This window comes from Malus domestica, chromosome 05 (genome assembly GCF_042453785.1).
Source record: "Malus domestica chromosome 05, GDT2T_hap1".
Lineage (NCBI taxonomy): Eukaryota > Viridiplantae > Streptophyta > Magnoliopsida > Rosales > Rosaceae > Malus > Malus domestica.
In genome coordinates, this window is record NC_091665.1 from 39,808,025 (window position 1) to 39,827,665 (window position 19,641).

The 19,641-nt window shown below is 38.4% G+C and overlaps 3 protein-coding genes across 3 annotated transcripts; 2 read left to right on the plus strand and 1 right to left on the minus strand.

Moving 5' to 3' along the window:
- The first annotated feature begins 1,993 nt into the window (after positions 1 to 1,993).
- Positions 1,994 to 2,425, plus strand: LOC114825172 (S-protein homolog 19-like). The gene has a single exon (XM_029103566.1). It carries the CDS (start codon positions 1,994 to 1,996, stop codon positions 2,423 to 2,425), a length of 432 nt encoding a protein of 143 aa, XP_028959399.1.
- Positions 2,426 to 5,311: 2,886 nt separating this feature from the next.
- On the plus strand, positions 5,312 to 5,743 carry LOC114825173 (S-protein homolog 19-like). Its single transcript, XM_029103567.1, has one exon. It carries the CDS (start codon positions 5,312 to 5,314, stop codon positions 5,741 to 5,743), a length of 432 nt encoding a protein of 143 aa, XP_028959400.1.
- A 2,859-nt stretch (positions 5,744 to 8,602) lies between these two features.
- On the minus strand, positions 8,603 to 12,721 carry LOC103435601 (subtilisin-like protease SBT3). The gene is made up of 2 exons (XM_008373988.4): positions 12,460 to 12,721; positions 8,603 to 11,067 (listed from the first exon to the last, which is right to left on the minus strand). The coding sequence occupies exon 2, from the start codon at positions 10,288 to 10,290 to the stop codon at positions 8,734 to 8,736; it is 1,557 nt and encodes a 518-aa protein (XP_008372210.2). The 5' UTR covers positions 10,291 to 11,067; positions 12,460 to 12,721; the 3' UTR covers positions 8,603 to 8,733.
- Between the last annotated feature and the right edge of the window lie 6,920 nt (positions 12,722 to 19,641).

Genomic DNA, 19,641 nt, shown 5'->3' on the forward strand with positions numbered 1-19,641 from the left:
TGTATCATTTCTGAGGGACTGATTAAGGAACTTTTATTAAAAAATTCAATTACTAGGAGCATAAATCAAATCCAACGTAACAGAAATTTTCGAAAAGAGAGTGCGAGAGTCCTTTTCGAGATATCAACTTAAACTCTCAATGAAAACGTTAATATGTGGTAACAAATTTTTGTCGTTTTCAGTCTTGACGAAATTGTACTTACAAAAATAAATAACACCTCTGATCAAAACCAAAACAACAAGCGCGGCCACGAGGTGGGTTGGGAGTGGGGAGTTTGGCTAATGGATCTCCAATGCCTAACTTAGTTTCTCTAAAACGAGAGATAGTTTTAGGGTTTAAGTGCATAGCAAAAATTACCAAAAGTTGGTGAAGATGGAGTATTTATAGGGAGTTGGCCAACCTAGGGTGTTGGCTTTTGCCTGCACGTGGTGGCATTCCATTAACCAAGGTGGGTCATCAGTAGGATGAATGATGAAAGAATAATCTAGAAAATATTAATTATTAAATAATACCTTGGAATTATCTGGAAATTATCTATGGTTGGATGCAATTATGATTCCTTCCTTGTTTGAGATGATTTTCAATTAGGAGAATATTAAAGATGGGATTTCGTAATCAATCATATTTTTAATGCCTTTGAATTTTCTTCTTGCCATGGGTACGAGAGCTTGATGATGTCGTGGTCAACTGCTTGCGTATTTCAGAGATGATGAATTATGCGTGGATTAAATGTGAGTCTCGCCTATTTAATGAGGGTATCCTTCTCTTCTTCGAAAAAGAATCCACGTGGCAACTCCAAGAATTTTCGAATTACTTTTGGCTCCACAATAAGACTTACAATTGTTTATGAACTTTCACCCAATTTAGATTTGGCTTTGAACTTTCACCTTAGATTCGAGTTGGTCCTTAAACACATATTTAGAATATGAGATGTGTGAGACTCACATGCGTGCCGCATTATCAAACAAACCGAACTTTTGAAAGATGTGAATACGGCAAAGTCTAATGATGCACGTTTTGTTAAACCTCAATCAATGTGACTGGCAGGAAAAAATTTGTATTTATTGTTTCAATTATAATTTGTGATTACCACAAATAACATAATCATAGACCATTCATTATTTTAATTATCTTGATTCCATAAGGTGATTTTAGCTACCTTCCTTTGGACAAATTCTTTGGTATGCTGGGAACACGGCACAATACATTAAGTTTCATAATAGAATTGGTTGGAAATAATATTTTTTTAAATTTTCAACAAATTGTATTGTTACACTTGGTATACCGTTCAGTGTTCCAGGCACATTGAAAAATATCTCAGTCCGTTGAGGGCAGGGCATATTGTTATCATTTAAAGAAGTTTAGTCATCTATTCATGTTCAATGAACAAATCAACCGTTGGATTCGTGTTTAGTAGATAATCCGTCTTTATTAGTAATGTAATTAAGCCCTCCATCTTTTATAGTCAATGTTTAAAATATCCACAAAATTGTCAATAAGTTCGTCGAAATATCAAAAAACCAAGAATCGATATGGAAAGTGGGTTTGAAATGCAAATTGCACCCTATATCGATGAGATATAGGAAATCAATTAATATAGACGATAATTACCAACTCAATACAAAAAATTTGCCAAAATCCTTTGCAGCTTTAAACTTATGATTTTTTTTTTTTAAGAAATTTTTCTTTAAGAAATTTTTCTTTACTTTTGACTGAATGAGTTGATACACCCACCTGATTGTAAATCCATAATTTGTGCCAAAGACAACCAATTTCAATATCGATATATCCATAATTATTTCTATAAATTTGCATATCGATATTTCTACCTATTCCAAAATTTGAAATTCTGTTTGTAGAATAATAATGCTATTTTTTTTTTATCCACAAAACGGTTGGAGGGAATGAATGTTTTCCATGAATGGAGTAAATATGCATTATAAAAAAGAAAGGTGCACATTAAACGCACCTAAAAGAATTCATAAACAAACAATGGCTGCTTCTTCTTCTTCACTCATCCGAAACAGTGCATTTCTCTTGGTTCTGACATTTCTTGTAACTGTGACCAGCACAACTAGATATGTTGGTGCACGGCATATTGATGTGAAACTGACAAATGATTTGGGTGCAGGTCTCAACCTCACTGTTCATTGCAAATCCATAGAAGATCTTGGTGTTCATGTCTTGCCTTACAACGGATTCTACAATTTCACTATGGATCTATCATTTTTTGAAGTTCCACCACACTACTGCGAATTTAAATGGAAAAATGTTACTTATCCGTGGTTCCTAATATACGAACAATCTAGAGATTGGAATTTATGTCGAAATTATTGTCCTTGGAGCATAAAACAACAACGCCTGTGCATGAGAACCAACAAGAGCGGGGCTGCAAAAGAGCGTTGCTACACTTGGGGTTCCTAAGGAGTTCACAAAATATGTGTTTTCTATCTCATCTTCAATAAAAAGTCCTACTGGGAGAGGGTTATCCCATGTGTTGCTTTTTCTTTCCCCTTTGTGATAAATGGTTTGGCAATGTCTCTTGGTTGGAAAACGAACAAGAAATAACAAAAGCCATGAACTTATAGCATTATTTATGGTTTCCCTTCTTATTTTTCTGACTTCTATGGTTGAAGAAAATGTGTTTGATCTAGTTATCATATTTATATAATTCATAACCCTTTATTTATTTTTTGAGACAAGATATATGTTCGTGAACGACTGGAATTCAGGTGCAAATATGTTATGATTCTAACCAACTAAGCTACAAATCTTTTTGTTGCAAGTGTGTATTTTATTTTGCTAGCTAGAACTTTCATATCTAATAACAATAAGATGTTCAAAAATCTTATACGGCAATTAATCATCAGATATGAATTTTGATGATAGTTTGAAGTATTGGGTTACAAGGTTAAGCCGGAGCACATGCTTTTCTGCTGGGCTGGTAATGAAGCGAACATTTCTGCCCTTTGAACTCCGTCTGCCCTATTCGGCTTGCAGCGAACTGGACCCACCTGGCCTTTGGGTCGGTATGTGCCCCTCATGAGCTTGTGGTGCCTCTGCAACGCTCTAGGCCTCGTCTAGGGCTCGGGTCTGAGCTCCTTCTGGCACCTAGGCCTGCAGCCCATGGACAACCGTTGCTGCTGCTTCCCCTCGTGCCTAGGCATCAACTTGGGCCGCTGTTATTGCGGCGGTCCTTACTGCTTGCTGGGCTACAACTGCTGCTGTTGTGGCTCACAGCAGTTGATCTCGTCCGGCCGTCGTGTCGAGCCGCGAAGAGCATCGGCATGGGGCCACATCTTGGTCTCCATTGTCCAATTCGTATACTTTAACGTAAGGTATTCCATTCTTCATGATTTCGAAATTTCCAACTATTGTATCATTTCTGAGGGACTGATTAAGGAACTTTTATTAAAAAATTCAATTACTAGGAGCATAAATGAAATTCAACGTAACAGAAATTTTCGAAAAGAGAGTGCGAGAGTCCTTTTCGAGATATCAACTTAAACTCTCAATGAAAACGTTAATATGTGGTAACAAATTTTTGTTGTCTTCATTCTTGACGAAATTGTACTTACAAAAATAAATAACACCTCTGATCAAGGCCAAAACAACAAGCGCGGCCACGAGGTGGGTTGGGAGTGGGGAGTTTGGCTAATGGATCTCCGATGCCTAACTCAGTTTCTCTAAAACGAGAGATAGTTTTAGGGCTTAAGTGTATAGCAAAAATTACCAGAAGTTGGTGAAGATGGAGTATTTATAGGGAGGTGGCCAACCTAGGGTGTCGGGTTTTGCCTACACGTGGTGGCATTCCATTAGCCAAGGTGGGTCATCATAGGATGGACGATGAAAGAATAATCTAGAAAATATTAGTTATTAAATAATACCTTGGAATTATCTGTAAAGTATCTATGGTTGGATGCAATTATGATTCCTTCCTTGTTTGAGATGATTTTCAATTAGGAGAATATTAAAGATGGGATTTCGTAATCAATCATATTTTTAATGCCTTTGAATTTTCTTCTTGCCATGGGTACAAGAGCTTGATGATGTCGTAGTCAACTGCTTGCGTATTTCATAGAGGGTGAATTATGCGTGGATTAAATGTGAGTCTCGCCTATTTAATGAGGGTATCCTTCTCTTCTTCGAAAAAGAATCCACGTGGCAACTCCAAGACTTTCACCCAATTTAGATTTGGCTCTGAACTTTCACCTTAGATTCGAGTTGGTCCTTAAACACACATATTTAGAATATGAGATGTGTGAGACTCACATGCGTGCCGCATTATCAAACAAACCGAACTTTTGAAAGATGTGAATACGGCAAAGTCTAACGATGCATGTTTTGTTAAACCTCAATCAATGTGAATGGCAAGAAAAATTTTGTATTTATTGTTTCAATTATAATTTGTGATTACCACACAAATAACATAGTCATAGACCATTCATTATTTTAATTATCTTGATTCCATAAGGTGATTTTAGCTACCGTCCGTTGAACAAATTATTTGGTATGCTGGGAACACAGCGCAGTACATTAAGTTTCATAATATAATTGGTTGGAAATGATTTTTTTAAAATTTTCAACTAATTGTATTATTACACTTGGTATATCGTTCAGTGTTCCAAGCACATTGAAAAATATCTCAGTCCGTTAAGGGCAGGGCATATTGTTATCATTTAAAGAAGTTGAGTCATCTATTCATATTCAACGAACAAATCAACCGTTGGATTCGTGTTTAGTAGATAATCCGTCTTTATTAGTAATGTAATTAAGCCCTCCATCTTTTATAGTCAATGTTTAAAATATCCACAAAATTGTCAATAAGTTCGTCGAAATATCAAAAAACCAAGGATCGATATGGAAAGTGGGTTTGAAATGCAAACTGCACCCTATATCGAGGAGATATAGGAAATCAATGAATATAGACGATAATTATTACCGACTCAATACAAAAATTTTGCCAAAATCCTTTGCAGCTTTAAACTTATGAATTTTTTTTTTTAAGAAAATTTTCTTTACTTTTGACTGAATGAGTTGATACAGCCACCTGATTGTAAATCCATAATTTGTGCCAAAGACAACCAATTTCAATATCGAGATATCCATCATTTTTTCTATAAATTTGCATATCGATATTTCTACCTATTCCAAAATTTGAAATACTGTTCGTAGAATAATAATGCTATTTGTTTTTTTTATCCACAAAACGGTTGGAGGGAATGAATGTTTTCCATGAATGGAGTAAATATGCATTATAAAAAAGAAGGGTGCACGTTAAACGCACCTAAAAGAATTCATAAACAAACAATGGCTGCTTCTTCTTCTTCACTCATCCGAAACAGTGCATTTCTCTTGGTTCTGACATTTCTTGTAACTGTGACCAGCACAACTAGATATGTTGGTGCACGGCATATTGATGTGAAACTGACAAATGATTTGGGTGCAGGTCTCAACCTCACTGTTCATTGCAAATCCATAGAAGATCTTGGTGTTCATGTCTTGCCTTATAACGGATTCTACAATTTCACTATGGATCTATCATTTTTTGAAGTTCCACCACACTACTGCGAATTTAAATGGCAAAATGTTACCTATCCGTGGTTCCTAATATACGAACAATCTAGAGACTGGAATTTATGCCGAAATTATTGTCCCTGGAGCATAAAACAGCAACGCCTGTGCATGAGAACCAGCAAGAGCGGGGCTGCAAAAGAGCGTTGCTACACTTGGGGTTCCTAAGGAGTTCACAAAATATGTGTTTTCTATCTCATCTTCAATAAAAAGTCCTACTGGGAGAGGGTTATCCCATGTGTTGCTTTTTCTTTCCCCTTTGTGATAAATGGTTTGGCAATGTCTCTTGGTTGGAAAACGAACAAGAAATAACAAAAGCCATGAACTTATAGCATTATTTATGGTTTCCCTTCTTATTTTTCTGACTTCTATGGTTGAAGAAAATGTGTTTGATCTAGTTATCATATTCATATAATTCATAGCCCTTTATTTATTTTTTGAGACAAGTTATATGTTCGTGAACGACTGGAATTCAGGTGCAAATATTTTATAATTCTAACCAACTAAGCTACAAATCTTTTTGATGCAAGTGTATATTTTATTTTGCTAGCTAGAACAATCATATCTAATAACAAGAAGATGTTCAAAAATCGTATACGGGAATTAATCATTGGATATGAATTTTGATGATAGTTTGAAGTTTTGGGTTACAAGGTTAAGCCAGAGCACATGCTTTTCTGCTGGAGCGGGTCGCGGTGTGATGCACTACCAGATGTGATGCACTGCATATTGATGTTAAACTGACAAATGATTTGGGTGCAGGCCTCAACCTGACTGTTCATTGCGAAGCCATAGAAGATAGTGGTGTTCATGTCGTGCCTTATAACGGATTCTACAATTTCACTGTCAATCTAGCATTTGAAGCTCCACCGTACTACTGCAAATTTCAATGGCAAAATGTTACACATCGTTGGTTTCTAATATACGAACAATTTAGAGACTTGAAATTATGCCAAAATTATTGTCCTTGGAACATAAAACAGGATCGTTTGTGCATGAGAACCAGCAAGATCAGCGGGGCTACGAAACAACGTTGCTACTCTTGGGGTTCCTAAGGAGTTCACAAAATATGTATTTTCTATTTAATCTTCAATAAAAAGTCCCATGGGGAGAGGCATATCCAATGTGTTTCTTTTTTCTTTCCTTTTTGTGATAAATATATAGTTTGAGAAATGCTAAGGAGACTCTCAATGTGAGACTCTCTATAGACTCTCTGTCACCTCAAAGTTTAACATCAATTATCTTGTCAACATTATAAAACATTATGCAAAAAATATAAGGTAGCATAAAGTAGAGCTCCACTTTTGAGAGAGTCTCATTAGCATTTCTCAAATAATTCTGGGAATGTCTCTTGGTTGGAAACAAACAAGAAACATTAAAAAGCTTGAACTGTTTATTGTTTATCTTCTCATTTTTCTGAATTCTATGGTTGAATATATAAAACGTGTTTTATCTAGGTATCATTTATAATTCATAACCCTCAATTTAATTTTTGAGACAGGTTGGAGGAGGAGGATGGAACTCGGGTGCAAATAATTTATGATTCTAACAAACTGCAAATGAGCTACAAATTCCTTGTTGCAAGCGTGTATTTTGCTAGCTAGAACTATCCTATCCAATTACAAGAAGATGTTCAAAATCTTATACGGGAATTAGTCATCATGATATGAATTTTGATGATAACTTTGAGTTTTGGGTTACAAGGTTAGGTCATGATGGATTCACTTCTTACCATGATTTTAAAGTGAAACGTGCACTTTTTTCCATATTAAACGAGGGCATATAGCTCTAAGACGTAGAATAAAATTCCATTTACTTACCTGAAATGAGAGAAGAAAGAAATTTGGAAATATAAGATTAGGGAAAGTAAGAATTTGGAATCGGACTAAGTAGTCCCTCTAGCCTATATGATTCTTAATTTTTTTGGTATCAGATTATGATTTTAAGGTGAAACTTGCACTTTTTTCGATCCTATATGTTTTAGTAATTAGGATGATTCTAGCCATGTTTTAGTAGAGGTATGGAAGTAAGGAATAAGAAATGATCTTAACCCAAAAAAGAACAAACTCATCAAGAATTCATGGGTTTGTGAAACTTGCTTATTCAAAGCATCGGCAAGAATTGTTTGACAGTAAAGAACTAGCAGGATATAAAACACTGAAAAATTCTTGTATGTACACCAATACATTACCAAAAATAAAAAACCTCTTGAAAAAAGCCCTAAAGTTTTAACCAAGATCAATGCCTAGTTCCGTAATCAACCGTAGAATTTTGATGGCATGCAGCGAATATACGAAATCAGAAGAAATTTTCTTAAAAGGATAGGAGAGAAAAAAATTTCGATGCCATATCACTCCCGACAGTGATGCTTCGGGAACCAGAACAACTCATCAGTTCGAACACTTTGCACCTTGGATTGGAGACTACTCTCCCATGCATAACATCTGAGCCATTGGAAAATACACAATGAAAAACAGTACATATAATATAGGCATGTCACCAAAATTGAGTATACTACTAGCTAACTCCTCAACATAAAATGCTAAAACCAACCGCGCTCCAAACACATTTGAAAATAACAAGACCTTAACCCTCTCGAGAACTTATGAGTAACCAGATAAGCGCTGCAAGCCCCCAAAAATAGCACAGGAAGTTCTGCATTTCATGGTTTACCAAACAGCATCTCTAGACAAATACACAAAATGAAAGCATTCCTGACTAGCACAAGTTAAATTCATAATGAGTACAGGAGACATAGACGTGGCGATGGAAACGTGTAAGAGATGATTCAAAATAAATCATTGCCAAGTTCTCTTCATATCTAGAACAACATTCCCTGTCAAGCACAGAGGCCAAAGAGTTGATAAAGTTGAGACCAAACATAACAGAAATTCCTGTATTTAAGGGCTGAGCAAGGGTTTATTTCCAGGAACATCTCCCTAGTGGCTGGACTCGATTCTCACTACAGCCCTCCACATATGAATTGAGATACACACACAGAAATTAAGAATCGGACAACACAGAAAAGAGCTTAAAACTTTATTATAATTAAGAAAATGAGTTTAACAATAAAGATTGAGCATATCCTTTCTCATAGAACTATGTAGTAAATTAACGATCGCTACAAGGCTTCATATAATGTGGTTTTGCATGACTATCTAGTTAGTAACAATCACTACGGGGCTTGATACAATGTGGCTATGTTGATCAATCCACTTCAGGTAGCCGTATGTCACTCTCGAAGCATTTCCGTCAATCTCTACCCTCAGAGAGAAAGCATGCTGCTGATTCTTTCTGGAGAATGCTAGAGTACTTGGCTCTACTGCAATCTTCAGGCCTCTTGGAACTTGCAACACTGCTTTGTAAATCGATGTATGATTTCCCACATTTGTCACCACCCTAGTGAAATTTTCAGATTTTGTAGATGACCGGTCTATGCTGCTCTTGAAGGAAGCTATAAAAGAAGGATAGTTTAGCTGAGTCAGATGTGAACTGCAACTCCACTCACTTCGCCGAAGAACAGCACGCATCTGCTTTGCATTGTACCCTAGGCCACACAGGAACTCAATGTAATCTTGGACATCCATGTCATAGATTAATCCAGGGTTCATGGCTTTATTCGGGTTGATGTGGCCTGCACCGAAGTCCAAAGGGGTGGCTGGAAGACTAGTCTCTTGGTCTTTTATGGTCGCATTGGTGTTGTCAACAGTGTATGCACTGGTCATGATTGCCGATCGAATTGCCGCTGGGCTCCATTCTCTATGAACTGCTTTTACCAGAGCAGCAACACCTGCAACGTGCGGTGCTGCCATTGAGGTCCCTGACAAGAGTGCATAATCTGACACCAGCTCGTAGTTATTTAGGTGGAAGATTGATGGCCTGTTAGGTGCAACTGCACCTAGCACGTCAACCCCTGGAGCGAGAATGTCTGGTTTTAGGATGCTTGGATTGATGCGGTCCGGTCCTCTTGAAGATTGAGAGTACACTTGTGGTGCTGGTTTTGAACCCAAACTGGTGTGCACAAAGCTCAGGGTTTTAACTTGAGTTGTTTTGTTGGCTCTTGTTGCATACTCCTTGATCAAAACCCCTTTCTCAATTGGGAGAACCAGAGCGGGAATGGTGAAGTCTTGGAGGTTGAAATCTGACTCATTAGACATAAAGATTCCAGCATAAGCTCCTGAGTTTCCTACCTCCGTCATTTGACCAACGAAGGAAGTCAGGTTGCTCCAATCACAAAGAACCACCTTGCTGACCACTTCTTCACGAATCAATGCCCCAGGGTCACATCTTTGTTTGCTTGTATTGTGTTTCCCATAAAACAAAGGTGCATCACTAATGTAAACGCTTAGCGGGAAGTATGATACTCCTTCAGCGGTAAATAAGCCACCATCGAGCGTAAATTTTGCAGTAAAAGTACGATCCATTGTTCCGGCACCTACTGTAGTGATCCACGGGGCTCCGTTGGATGTTGAGCTTTCAAGCGGACCGTCATTTCCCACAGCACACACGACAACAATTCCTCTTTGGACTGCTGAGAAAGAAGCGATCGCAATCACATCGTTGAAATATTCGGGTATATATAAGCCAAAAGAAAGGGACATGATATCAACGCCATCGGAAATGGCCCTGTCCATGCCAGCTAGCACATCACTAGCTATAAGTTCTTGTCCAGACCATCCGATTTTGTACATGGCAAGGTGTGCACGCGGCGCCATCCCTCTCGGAGAACCTTTTGCGTATCCGAAGTGACTTGCGCTGGTCACATGGTTACCCGCCGCTGTCGAGGAGGTGTGGGTTCCATGACCGTTGTAATCTCTTGGCGAGTCATAGTCCAATGCGGCTAGGTTTCTTCCCGAAGCTCGGAAGCCTTTATTGAAGGACCGAGCACCGATTAGCTTCCTGTTGCAGAGGGAAGAAGCGAATGATGTTCTGTTCTAGCATGCGCCTTTCCATCTTTTTGGGACTCGTGGCATTCCCTTGTCGCTGAAGCTCTCACTCTCGGGCCAAATTCCGGTATCGATCACTCCTATTATCACATCTTTTCCATAGGAAGAAGCAGGCCAGACGCCAACTTTGTCATTAAGGCCGAGAAACTTGGGGCTATGGGTGGTGAACAGCCTGCCAAATGAGTCCGGATACGTGGCGACGTGAGCAGGCGAGTCCTCCAGTTCCGACAACTGCGAGTCAGTGAGTTTGGCGCTGAAGCCGTGCAAGGCGTGGCTGTAGGAGTACAATAGCATGTCACTGTTGTCGTCGTAGTCCGGAGGAGACGAAGGCAGCGACTTGAGGACGGACTTGTGCCACGCCTCCACTGACGGGAAAGATGCAAGCGTGGCTGATGAGGATTCGTAGTCCATCTGGATAATATAGGTCTTGTATTCCTCGGATAGTGCAGATGCATTGCTGTTGCTCTGCAGCAACAGCAGCACCACCACCACCACCGACAAGCCCAGACCACGGATCATGTTGAAAAGGATGAAGTGTGGGTTCAACTGGAAACAAAGAAAAGATTTAGCATTTAGCAACAATACGTTGAAGAGGATCAAATCTAATATGTTGGTTTTACAATTGAACCTGGATGCACTGGGCAGAAACTAATAAAGCAACATATTGGTTTTACAAGTAATCCAAAAAGTATTGACCCATATTTTCAAATTCTAAAAAAATTAAAAGATGACACATCATTTACTTTGGAATTTTAATTTTTAAATTTAATCTTTCTAGCATTACTTTTTTGGTAAAAATATTTTTTATGTTAAATCAACTCCCTAAATGAAGTTGTTCGGCTTGTTTACTAAGATCAAAACGAAGCTAAACCACTCCTGCTATTTGTAGTGCCCTTTTATCAATGGTCATAATTAACACGTTGATATATTTAGACACCAGTTTTCTTCACGATGAATCCAAATCGATCATAAGCTTGTAAATTCTCATACTTTTATCAAATAGGATTTGGAATTAGGGTTCTTGGAGAAGCTGCTCATTCACTACGTAAGAAAATGACGAAGAAATTGGTGGCTAGATTTTTGTTATATATGATTAAAAATCAAAATTCAATACAGTAAACCAAAAATATTGTAGAAACTCGACCAGGTAAAGAGCCAAGCAAGGACAGTTTTAAAATATTAACAAAGCAAAGAACAGTTTTAAAATACAAGAAAAGGACTAAAGAACAGTTGATATCAAAAGGCTACACTGAACCAAGAGAGAGACGTTGGATTCACTCGGACTTTTCTGTCGGGATCCGACGGGTAAACTGTTTCTGGCCCTTAGAATCACATCCTACGGTTAGTAATTAATTTTTCTTTATAATGTGTTTATCTTCTAACTCCGTCTCCTTCAATCTTTTTCTCTCCCCCCGCCCTCCTTTGCCTGCTGTCTCCTCTCTCCTGTTTTTTCTCTCCTCTCTCCGTTTTTTCCCCTTTCACTCCATCTTGTTGCCTGCTCTCTCTCACAGATGAAAATTTGAATCTACATTAATATTAAGTTCAATTGTTTTGCTCAAAATCTCGCCTCCCACATCTCAGATTTTCAACACAGCCATCTTTGTTGTTTGTCTCAAGCAGAAAATAAAATAACCCAACAACCTCTATCTCAAACCCCTGGCTTCTTTCTTCACCAACCAAAAAAACACCCAGAAGGAGAGCACAGCACGCAGAAGGAGAGAGTAGTGAGAAAAAGATAGCAGGAAAGAGAAAGAAAAAAAAAAACCCATTAAAAAACAAAATTAATTATTAACCGTAGGACTGAATCCAACCGCCAAAATCAGTTCGGACAGAAAAGTCCGGAGAGGATCCGAGTCCGTTGTTACGAGCTCCGCCTTTGCAAGTAATATAATCAAATCAAAGCACATATCAGAGAGAGAACTGGAAGCAAGGGCATACCTCAGACGAAAACAAACCCAGCAATGTAGAGCTCCTTCCTTGTTCAACTGTAGGGTGGTTACCTGACCGAGAGGATTGGGCTTGGGGAGGAGAGGATTTTGTGGGTTTTTGGGGATTCAATCACTGGAGGGGTGGACTTGCTCTTCATGGTGGGTAGAAGCAGAGTCTCTATATCTGGGTTTATATAATAGCAAGTGCAGTTCGACGTAACACGTTATGTCAGACAAAGTGGTATTCAAACCAAACCTTACTTCTTTCTGCAGGTCTTTCAAATTTCTGTGTGCCAGAGTCAAGCCATCATGTGAAAATGGTAAATGGATTTTATTTGCATGCTGTCTTCAGAGTGATTTGGTTAGCAGTCCATTTCTTTACCCAAAATGGAAAGCTGAGTAGGTTGTTCCCTTTGATATTTACTCTTTTGCCTCGTTAATTTGTGGTGGAACGGAAACGTGCACATGTTAATTACACCAAAAAGAATTCTTAAACAAACAAAACGCGTCATAAGCCACTATATCAATATTTCTAGTGCAATACCTGAATCGATGATCCATCACTGGATCGTTTCGTATGTAGGACTATTGTAGACTTTTGTGGTATTCTTTTTCTGTTATTTCATACAAAGGTTACACAAAATATATATAAGAGTTTGAGTGAGTTGCAAACTGCACTCAACACTCATGACAGCCAGCATAGGATGCCATGCACTCAACACTTACGACAGCCATCATAGGATGCCACACTAATCTCCTTAAATCATGCAAATCATCTCTCCTAAAAGCATGCAAGACAGCTAATCTTCCTTGAGGCATAGGGAGCCACACGGCACTTGAATGATGAAAAGATCAAGAAGAAAAAGAAGGCTATTAACTAGATAAAAAACCCTAATGGAGTTGACCCTAATCATGAGTAGTCAAAAAATAACCGGTGGTCCTTCCTTCAATACTCCCCCTCAAGCTGGATCCAAAAGGTTGATGGATCCAAGCTTGCCAAGAAGAAGCTGAAATTGATGAGAGGCCAAGGATTTGGTGAATAGGTCCGCAAGTTGATCCGAGCTCCTTACAAAATGAGTTTGGATAACCTGAGATTGAACTTGTGTACGAACATAGTGACAATCGACTTCAATGTGCTTAGTTCTCTCGTGAAAAACTGGGTTGGAAGCAATGTGCATTGCAGCTTGATTGTCACAGAAAAGAGACATGGATTGATGATTGAAAACACCTAAGTCACACAATAAACCTTTGAGCCAAATTAGTTCACACGCAGTAGAAGCCATGGCCCGATATTCTGCCTCAGCACTTGATCTTGCAACGACCGTTTGTTTTTTGCTTTTCCATGAGACAAGGTTGCCTCCCACAAACGTGCAATATCCCGTTGTAGACTTACGATCAATGGAATTGCCAGCCCAATCTGCATCACAATAACCTGTAATCTGAGTGCTTGCATTGTTCTTCATGATTATACCACGTCCCACAGAACCTTTTAGATACCGAAGTATCCTTTTGACTAGATTAAAGTGCTCCATCGTGGGAGAGTGCATAAATTGGCTAACAATACTGACAACATAGGTAATGTCGGGCCTTGTGATGGTCAGATATATCAACTTACCAACCAACCGCTGATAATAGCTTATGTTCGGAAGAGGTTGACCCTCTAAGCTGAGCTTGAGTTTAACGTCGAGAGGTGTAGGGACCGGTTTAGCATCACTCATGTTTGCTTCCTTAAGGAGATCAAGAACATATTTGCGCTGGTTAAGGAAGAAGCCCTTGTGAGAGGTAGCCATTTCGATGCCAAGAAAGTATCTCAGTACACCAAGGTCTTTTATTGCAAAGCGTTGCTGAAGAGAATGCTTGAGTTCTTTGATTTCTTCAGCGTTATCTCCGGTGATGATCAAGTCATCAACATACACAAGAACAACCAATGTACCAGCGGTGCCTGAGCGTACAAATAAAGAGGAGTCCGCATTGCTTCTTTCAAAACCAACACTGATAAGGACTGAACTAAGCTTAGCATACCAGGCTCTCGGTGATTGTTTAAGACCATAAATTGATTTGTGCAGTTTACACACAGCATCCTGTTTATGACTTTGAGAGTGACCCGGTGGTAATCTCATGTAGACGTCTTCTTCAAGCTCACCATGTAAGAAGGCGTTTTTGACATCCATTTGATACATAAGCCACCCTTTGTTGACAGCCACAGACAAGAGGACACGCACTGTGTTCATCTTTGCAACCGGAGCAAAGGTTTCCTTGTAGTCCACATCAAATGTTTGAGTGAAGCCCCGGGCTACTAATCATGCCTTGTGTCTTTCTATAGACCCATCCGAGTTGAATTTAATCTTGTATATCCACCTGCAGCCTACTATCTTTTTTCCTTTGGGAAATGGCACAATGCTCCAAGTTTTATGTTGATCGAGTGCATGTAATTCATCTTGCATGGCTTGCTGCCATACCTGGGATTGGTTAGCTTCTTGAAATGATTGAGGCTCTTCATGTGCAGATATATTACTCAAATAGGCAATATAATTAGGTGACAACTTTTGGTAAGAACAGTAGTTGGATAAGGGGTGCTTGGGCTTGTACGTAACAAAGTCTTGCAGTCTTGCTGGTGGGTGCCTCTCACGAGTTGGATTTCGTCGAGGTATGATAGGAAGAGACTCCTCTGAAGATTCTTCAGGACCAATACTGCGTAGAGTTTCATCTTCCACAGGCATGTTGTTGTCGTCATTTGGAGCCGGTTGATTTGGAACCACAAGATCCATTGTATGAGGTTGATCACCCAAATTATTGAGTATCTCAGTCCTTGGCAGTGGAAACATGTCCAAGATAATCTCCCATTGACTTGTACCATCCAGAGACTTACTGTAATAAGAATTAGTTTCATGAAATTGAACATCCTTTGAAACAATTAATCTCTTAAGTTGTGGATTGTAACACTTATACCCTTTTTGTGTGGACGAGTAGCCAAGGAAAATGCATTTAGTTGCCCTAGGATCAAGTTTGTCTCGATGTAAGGGCTGAACATGAACAAAACAGATGCATCCAAAGACTTTAAGATGAGACAAGTCCACCTTTCTGTTCTTGATTATCTCCATTGGAGATTTGAACCCCAAAACCCTACTAGGTAACCTGTTGATCAGGTAAGCAGCTGTCATGACGCCTTGAGACCAAAAACGTTTTGGTACATTCATTTGTAACATCAATGCCCTAGTTTTTTCCAGGAGATCATGGTTTTTTCTCTCGGCAACACCATTTTGTTGGGGTGTGCCAACACAACTAGTTTGATGTATGATTCCATTGTTACTCAAATATTGAGTCATGACTTGGGACATGTATTCGGTGCCATTATCAGACCTTAGGGTTTTGATTTGAGAAGAAAAATGATTTTTAACAAGGTTGTGAAAGTCCTTAAATACTTCCATCACCTCACTTTTTGATTTTAACAAATATAACCAGGTGGTTCTTGAATAACCATCAACAAAAATTATGAAATATTTATAACCATCAAATGATTCACTTGAAGGTCCCCATATATTAGAGTGTACAAGCTCAAAAGGTTGAAAAACTCTAGACATCAAAGACCCTAGTGGTAGTCTTGTTGCCTTTGACAAATGGCAAGTTTCACAATGGGTTGATTCTTTGCCTAAATCAGGGAATAAGGTGGACAAGATAGGTTGAGATGGATGGCCTAGTCGCTGGTGCCACAAGGAGACAGCTTGAATGGAGTTATGGATGGATTTTGACTTGGCATGGAACCCACAGGAAGAGCTTTTCGATATGTAATAGAGACCATCAATGAAAAACCCCTCACCAATCGTCCTCTTGGTTATACAATCCTGAAAAATGACATTTTTTGGTGAAAAAAAGGCCAAACAATTTAAGGAATTTGTGATTCTTCCCACTGAGAGAAGTTGAAATGGAAAAGATGGGACATAGAGGGCCGTAGACTCTATTTGATCAGATATCAGATGGATTTTTCCCTTTCCTACAATCCTAGCATCTTCACCATTAGCAACAGATACATGTGAATGATTATGTAGTTTCTCAAATTTATGTAACTTTGACATTTGATTAGTCATATGGTCTGTGGCACCAGAATCTACAACCCAAAAATCATGTAACTCATTTATTTTAAGAGCAGTTTGGAAAGCAGTTACAATACCTTTCAAATCTGTCTGAGGTACACAATCAGCATCAGCTAAAAAACCTGCAAATTTGCCCATCAATGCAGTAGTACTTCCATCTTCATGATCAACAGATCCTTCCTTTCTTCCCTTCTTTTGTTGGAGATACACTGCGAACTCATTTAACAGGGTGGCAGGATTTGCAGTGAACTGTTGATAGGTATCAAAACTATTGATAGATGAAGATGTTGCAGTGTTGGCACGAGGGTGTGCTCGACTTGTCTTTGGTGCAGATTTATCCTTCATGAAGTCAGGTTTGAGTTCTGGATGTAGGATCCAGCACTTGTCTCTCACATGCCCGATGTTGTCACAATGTAGGCACTTCAAATGAGGGTTTTTTCCTTTATACCTTTTTTCATTTGTCAGGTAAGCCCTAGCTTCTGTCACGTTGGTTTTTATACCATTATTCATGACTTTTCTCCTTACTTCCTCACGTTGGATAGTTGCACAGACACTAGTGAAAGATGGTAGCTCCGGGTTCATGAGAATGTGACTTCTCAAATCCTCATATTCTGAACTTAAGCTAGACAATAATTGAAAATTTTTATCTTCTTCAGTTCTTTTAAGGAGCACTGAGGAATCAATAGTGTGAGGTCTGTACACATCTAACTCATTCCACATGCTTCTCAAAGAACCAAGATGTTGAACAAAGTTTTTACCTTCTTGCTGTATATTGGAGATATCCTTCTTGAGTTGAAAGATGCGAGCTGCATTGTTTTGATTTCCATACATCTCCTTCACGGTGGTCCAAAGAGTGAGAGACGACTCGGAATAGCTGAAGATTTCAGCAACCTTCCTTTCCATAGAATTTAACAACCATGACATGACCAGTTGATCTTTACATAGCCATCCTCCAAATTCTGGAGAAGAAGCATCTGGTGCAGGTTGACTGCCATTGATGAAACCAAGCTTGGATCTTCCACCGAGAGTAAGACTAACAGCCCTTGCCCATGGCAAATAATTAAACTCATTCAATAACACTGAACTTAGACGTTGGTTTGGATTGATATCCATTTCAGATGCGCTTATAGATGGAGAAGCAATGATGCTTACATCCTCTGGACTTCCATTTGCCATTGTTTTTGAAAAATAAACACAACAGTTTTGATATACAGAACAGGCTCAGAATGATGCCCGCTCTGATACCATGTAGACTTTTGTGGTATTCTTTTTCTGTTATTTCATACAAAGGTTACACAAAATATATATAAGAGTTTGAGTGAGTTGCAAACTGCACTCAACACTCATGACAGCCAGCATAGGATGCCATGCACTCAACACTTACGACAGCCATCATAGGATGCCACACTAATCTCCTTAAATCATGCAAATCATCTCTCCTAAAAGCATGCAAGACAGCTAATCTTCCTTGAGGCATAGGGAGCCACACGGCACTTGAATGATGAAAAGATCAAGAAGAAAAAGAAGGCTATTAACTAGATAAAAAACCCTAATGGAGTTGACCCTAATCATGAGTAGTCAAAAAATAACCGGTGGTCCTTCCTTCAATAACTATTAACTTATAAGAGATGACTTTCTCAAGAAGAAAAATTATTTACGTCAATGCATAATTTGGCAAATACGAAAAGATACTTTGAAAAATTCGTACACATAATATTTTTTAAATACGTATGTACGTGTGTGCTATAAGCAAATCTGCCAACTGTTTTCCAAAGATTTCAATGGTTTTTATACATATATATGAGTATATCTTGAATTCCAAAATATCACATGTATGAATTCCGACCAATAATAATCTAATAATATTTCCGACAAAATAATAAATATTGATCTCATTAATTTGGAAAATAAGGTGTATAGTCCGAAAATGATAGGTTATTCTGTATAATCTAATTATATAAAGAAAATCTTTATAGGAAAGTATCAACTCGTTTTTGCTTTTACTTTTTACTTTTAAATATCATGTGTATCTAAACTTGTTTGTACTTTTTATAGGATTATGGGTGTGGAGCCAAAAATATTCACAAGGCGACACGTGGATTTTTGCCAAAAAAAGACAAAACTACCCTTAGGGCATACCAGGATTCCCACGCGCAAGCAGCATGCAATTATCCCTCAACCAAGTCAAAAGTGCCCAAAATAGGTATCAACTTAAAACCTAAATTATTCATATATTTCCTATTTCATTATTTAGCTAATCAATTAGCTAAATATTATACCTATTCCATAATTCCTAAAACATTCCTTCTAAAATAATGATAAATAGCTAATTAATGGGTTAATTAGCTAATTATTCCCTTAATTAGCATTTAGACCATTCACTTTACCCTAACTCCCACAAAAAGGCCGGCCATCTTTCATCCTTCTACCTTTTTTCCTTTGTATGACAAATAATTAGCAGAGTTAATTAGGGAGTTATTGGCTAATTATTTTGTAACTCCTAATTAAACCCAAAAAACCCTAGCCACCTCCTATCCCTATAAATATACACTCATTCTCACCAAAAAGCTAAGCCAATACTCATGCAAAAATCCCAAAATTCTCTAAACACTATTTCTCTCTAAATTCTAACTTTGGCATCGGAGGTTCTTCGACCAAAGCCCCCCCCAATTCATCGTGGGCGCGTGAGGCTTGTGGCCATAACCAAATGTGTTATTTATTTTGTAGGTGCAATTTTGTCCAAGTTCAAGGAGGAAGAAATTTGCATCCATAAATTGGTGCTTTCATTGAGAGTTGAAATCCATACTCGTAGAAGACTCTCGCACAAAAAGATTTTTTCTTTATTTTCTAGTCCATTTGAATATTTTTCATACGTTCTTATTATTAGAATTTTTTACTTGCAAAGGTTCTTTGATAAAACGTATAAGCAAAATATAATGGCTAGAAATTTAGAAAATTCCACAAGTGAAATTTCTAATGTTCAAGAAATGGGATTGCGGAGATCCGTGAGACTAAATGCGACAATAAGTGGAGCAGCACCACCACCACGAGTTTCCACCATGGGAACCACCACGGTGGCGAGGTCCATGGTGCCTTCACCA